Genomic DNA, 5,231 nt, shown 5'->3' with positions numbered 1-5,231 from the left:
AGTCGAGCAGCAATAGGAGACACGCACAACAGACTTAACAATTTATTTTTATTACCGAGAAGAGCGCTTAAGCTGAAAAGCTCCCTGAAGTCTGATGTGAGCAGTTCAATGGGTCAAACTTAATTAATTTCCCACAAATTCAGGCGCCTCTCATTGACGATGGTAGAAAGCAACAATTCCTTTTCCGAAGGCAAATTCAAATAGCTGGGTACCGAGGGCTTACAGACGGAATGTATAAAACAATTATACTATTAAGAGGAAATTAAAATAATAAAACGTTGATAGTGCTTTAGCAGACTTTTTTTTTGTGTGCAAATGTTAGTAAAGGTGCAGTTTGATTATAAAAGTGCTGGCCAGTGGTTTTAAATTATTCACTATACTGCCCAGAAAAGTGCACTTGGAGTAAGAAAGCTACTGAGCAACCCCATCAGGCCCTAAGGAGACAATGAATGAGACATACAGGTGTACATTGATAGGTGCAGCCAAGTTAATCATGTAACTCTTCTCCACACTAGTTGTGGATATTTTGGTTTCTCTGGTCAGAGGACCAGACCCGGAACTACTTATTCGTGCACATAAGTGTGCCCTTTGACAATTGTTTTTTTTCATCGATCCCACATTTCTGTGAGCCCGAAAACGTTGATTGGTCAATTCTTGATTAATTCTTGGTTGCGATACGAGCGCTGATTGGCCACAACGGACATATCTTGGTTGATTTGTGGGTATAGGTGATTGGCTGTCACAACCAACAATTAACTCGGTTACATTGACTTAATGAATGAGACTTGGCGTATGGTGTACAGGCGATGCCAAGTCAATCATGTAACTCTTCTCCACACTACTTGTGGATCTCTTGGTTCCTCCGGTCTGGTGCAACACTTATGTTCACTGCTGGTACTCTGCACAGCTACGGTTCTCAATAACAGGATACACCGCCCCAGCTGCTAACGTTATGGTGATCAAGAGTGGTCTACTTTCCGGTAATGTGAGCCCTTTGCTGTGGTCTAAAACTCACGGAGTCACGTGTTATCTTGCGCGTTTGATTACTTGCGGAACGTGGGTCACGTTTAAAACGGAAAGCTTCGTGGGAGGTGTCATTTTCTCTTTCAGCCGAGTCGCAATCCGGACACCGAGGCGACTACCATGACCTTCCGTGCCAAACAAACGTTCCTCTTTCTGACGTCTGTGTTATTTCTCCATGTCGCTGCTGACCTACATGGTAAGAAGGAGAAAAGTCGTTTATTTGCACAGTAACGACGACCAGCATGCATCTGACTGCTCTTTAAATCTGAATAGAAAAAGTTCGCTGAAGTTACATAATAATATATCATATCCTCTTCGAATGTATTTCTCATCGGAATGAATCTGAATCTGTTGTTCCTTGATGCCACTTGCTTGCAATTCCATCGCACCTCGATCGCAGTAATCTTTCACCTTCATATTCCCGGTGAGGAGTGCGTCCAAAGGTGAGACGCCTTTCACCGACTTCAACTCTGGCTAATCATTTCTTTGGTGACCTCGCCTTGGGATCGCACTGGGAATGATAGTGGGTGTAAAAACAAATGCTACACAATGCTGTAAAACCGCCCGAGTGAAGAAATGAATTACAGTATTTTCAAATCTATATTTCGAGGTAAATGTGTAACAATTATCACACTTGTCAGTTGCAACAAAAGCTAGAACTCAACCAACAACCACACATGAAGAATATATATTTGTTACTTTGACACATTTTTCCTGGGAACTCAAACTGATAAATTATTTTGATTATGATTTGGACTCGTCCCTAATATCCTGACAGCTCCAGAAGTGCACACGAAGCTCGGGGCACTCAGAGGCCAGTATGTGAGCGTGAAGGGGAAGGAGACCGGGGTCCATGCCTACCTGGGCATCCCATTTGCCAAGCCCCCCGTAGGCCCTGCTCTGAGACTGTCTGCACCCCAGCCTGTAGAGGGCTGGCAAGGAGTGAGAGACGCCACCCAGCAGCCAGCCATGTAAGGCCTTCGTGTGCATCCGTTGTTGCATAACACACTTGGAGAACTTGCGTCAACTTCTCTCTGTAAAAAAAATCCTCTCTTTTTCAGGTGTGTTCAAGACAAACAGCTACTTATAGATCTGCTTGATAAACTCGGTGGCGTGTTGCTTGCTTTTCCAGACATTTCAGAGGACTGCCTTTACCTCAACATTTACATTCCTGCAAAGAAAGCTCTCAGTGCCAAGCTCCCAGTAAGTTCAAATGATGCTTTGGATGACTTTCGATGGTGTTCATGGAGGAGTTGGCGTGATTGCTTTTAGAAGAATCCACAATGGCAATATGAGTAATGATGCCCATATTTAGAACCAGACTACAAAGAGACTGACGCTGATTACATCAGTCTTGTGTTTTAGTCGGATTAAAGTCTTTGTTTGATTGTGATCGGATAGAAAAAAGTAAAAATGTGCATTATGTTCTGTGGAAAACAGCGTCTTTTTTTATTGCCTTACCAGGTCATGGTCTGGATCCATGGTGGAGGGTTCTCCATGGGGTCAGCTTCAATGTTTGATGGCTCCGCCCTGGCTGCTTACCAGGACGTGGTTGTGGTTCTGATCCAGTACCGCTTGGGAGTTCTGGGCTTTCTCAGGTAAAAACGACTTAACTTACTAAGCACAGGTAGACCGGACATGTTATTATTATATTCTAATGCTTTTGATCTGATCTGTGCCACACGTGAACAATAAGTCAAAACTGGGTCACTCTTACCAGCGGGTGTGGACTATAACTGTATGCTCTATCCAGCACTGGAGATGAGCACTTGTCGGGGAACTTTGGACTGTTGGACCAGGTGCAAGCTCTGAGGTGGATCCAGCAGCACATTCATAACTTTGGTGGAAACCCAGATTTAGTCACCATATTTGGGGAGTCTGCTGGTGGCATAAGTGTATCCCTCCTGGTAAGGATCAATCTGCAGATGAAGCACTTTAAAGAAATGGATTTGTCTTTGAAAGCATTGCACAGTTATGAAACTGCACAGTGTCTAGTGTCCACAGGACCTTTTTATTTGTTTCTGTTGCTTGAATCAACAGCTTCTCTCGCCATTGTCTGATGGCCTGTTCCACCATGCCATTGCTGAAAGTGGCACTTCTGCAATGGATATATTCCTCACAACTGATCCCCTCTCAGTGACGAAGGTTAATTAGCAGAGTGTTTATTTTGGTTTGTAAACATTATTCGGTGCATTTCAGTACATTTGAGATGAATCCCACATATCGCCCCTCAGGTGCTAGCAAATGGAACCGGCTGTAGCCACGAAAGCACAGAGAAGATCGCTGATTGCATGAGAAACCTCGATCTTGACATAATTCTGGCGACTGCGCAGGTGAGATATTGTTTGCGAAACTGATCTATAGACTGACTTGATGGAATCTGCCTATTTATGTTTATTGTACTTATACATATTTATCTCAACTTTCTCTTTCGCACCTTTTTATTCTCTCAAGGATGACAAATTGAGATTTCCTTTAAATATTGATGGAGTCTTCCTGACAAAACCTGTGAGTGAGCTGTACCATACACGTGAACTACTCACAATACCGTTCATGACCGGCGTCAATAATGATGAAGCGGGCTACATGCTTCCTGACGTAAGTCTGAATGCTACTTGTATTTGTGTGACTGATGAGCTAACCGATTTCCAGACGAGCCCATGGAAACATGATTTCATTTTGCTATGATGCACGTCTGAAATGTTTTGTCTTCCCTTTAGTTCTTTGCTCCTCCAAACTGGATGGAGGGAATGGATCGGGAGCACATCATGAACGTGCTGTACCTCTTCTTCCCTGATGTAAGGCAAGCGGTGTTCGACATTACAATATTGCTTTGCTCTATCGTGCTCAAACTTCTCTGACGGATGTGGTACTCCTTTTTTCTCAAGCCCAAAGACGAGATCATGAGAGAGTTGCTGGTAGATGAATATGTTGGAAGAGGCGAAGATCGTGTGAAAAATAGAGATGGGTTCACTAAGATGTTAGGCGATATGCTGTTAACCATTCCAGCCATTAAGACTGCTAAAGCCCACACAGGTATTTTATTTACTCAAGATAATTTACTGTCACACACCTAAACGAGATGTCTCACACCCATTCCTCTGCTACTAGATGCCGGTGCCCCTGTGTACCTGTACGAGTACCAGCATTCTCCCAAATTCCTGCTGGATAGAAGGCCAAGCTTCGTTGGCAGTGACCATGGAGATGAACTTTTTTCAGTATTTGGATGGTGCTTCACAACTTCCCATGTCACATTAGCCGGTAAGTAAATGTAGAAATTGCTTTATCGATGGACCACCAGAGACCGGGGGTTTTCTCTGAGTGCAAAGTGTTTTACCAAATATCATTATTTTAGTGCCATGCCCTGAAGGCGACGAACGGTTGAGCAGAATCATGATGAGCTACTGGGGGAACTTTGCTCGCACAGGGTAGGAATTCACCTTCATTACAAGTTCTAATGCACATGAGATGAGACTTGTTTTAACTTTGTGCACGCTTGCACATGTAGGTCTCCTAATGGTGACGGCCTTGTCCACTGGCCACAGTATGGAGCAGAAGAATACTACTTGTCAATTGATGCGGAGGAGCAGGTAACTGGTCGGCACCTGAAGAAGGACAAGTTTGTCTTCATGACTCAGACTCTCCCGGAGAAGCTCCGAGAATACAAAGAGAAGATGGAGCGCAGCGAGCTGTAGAACGGTCTCCTCTCCTTTCTTTGTTCCATCCACTTCAACGACAAACATTAGAAATACTGGAATACATTTGTTAAACTGATGCGATAATTGTCATTTTGAAAGATCTTGAACATCAGTTTGAATCAAAGGTAGATGGCCTTAGGAAATACTTCTTTCTGTCACAGCTCGGTTACTTCTATCTAGCCTTTTCCTCATTTCACTCACCTAATCAGTTCATTCAGTGCACCTGCCAGTCACACTCGCCTCATCACTCTCACCTGCTCACTCTGCCTCTTCACTATTTAAACCCCTGCGTCACACACACTCACTGCCAGATCGTTCGTTGCTTTCATGCTCAACTTTCCCGCACTCACCCATGGACTGATTCCCTGTTGCCGACCCTGCCTGTCCCGGAATACCTCGCCTTGCCCCTGCTCTGGAAACTTACTCAGCCCTTCTGTCCTTGACCCCGAGAAACCTGTCGTGGATTCTGCCTGTCGTGCGTTGCTAATAAAGAACTAGAATCAAATCAGT

General features: G+C 44.2%; 1 protein-coding gene across 1 annotated transcript; it reads left to right on the top strand.

Annotated features, from left to right (window-relative positions):
- Nucleotides 1-777: 777 nt before the first annotated feature.
- On the top strand, nt 778-4,989 carry LOC116378513 (liver carboxylesterase 2-like). The gene is made up of 13 exons (XM_031840400.1): nt 778-1,219; nt 1,802-1,994; nt 2,085-2,226; nt 2,488-2,621; nt 2,777-2,930; nt 3,064-3,168; nt 3,258-3,356; nt 3,478-3,621; nt 3,744-3,821; nt 3,912-4,059; nt 4,135-4,284; nt 4,379-4,451; nt 4,532-4,989. The coding sequence occupies exons 1-13, from the start codon at nt 1,144-1,146 to the stop codon at nt 4,716-4,718; spliced, it is 1,683 nt and encodes a 560-aa protein (XP_031696260.1). The 5' UTR covers nt 778-1,143; the 3' UTR covers nt 4,719-4,989.
- The last annotated feature ends 242 nt before the right edge of the window (nt 4,990-5,231 follow it).

This window comes from Anarrhichthys ocellatus, unplaced genomic scaffold (assembly GCF_004355925.1).
Source record: "Anarrhichthys ocellatus isolate YVR2014 unplaced genomic scaffold, GSC_Weel_1.0 scaffold2712, whole genome shotgun sequence".
NCBI classification, from domain to species: Eukaryota; Metazoa; Chordata; class Actinopteri; order Perciformes; family Anarhichadidae; genus Anarrhichthys; species Anarrhichthys ocellatus.
The sequence above is the reverse complement of the archived record's forward strand: the minus strand, read 5'-3'. Positions and strand labels throughout refer to the sequence as shown.

What these genes read in the sequence shown, in the direction of transcription:
- LOC116378513 (XM_031840400.1), top strand. Translation starts at nt 1,144, where the DNA reads ATGACCTTCCGTGCCAAACAAACGTTCCTCTTTCTGACGTCTGTGTTA. An exon ending in ATCCCCTCTCAGTGACGAAG is followed by an intron (nt 3,169 to 3,257) that starts GTTAATTAGCAG and finishes ATCGCCCCTCAG; the next exon opens with GTGCTAGCAAATGGAACCGG. An exon ending in TGTACCTCTTCTTCCCTGAT is followed by an intron (nt 3,822 to 3,911) that starts GTAAGGCAAGCG and finishes TTTTTTCTCAAG; the next exon opens with CCCAAAGACGAGATCATGAG.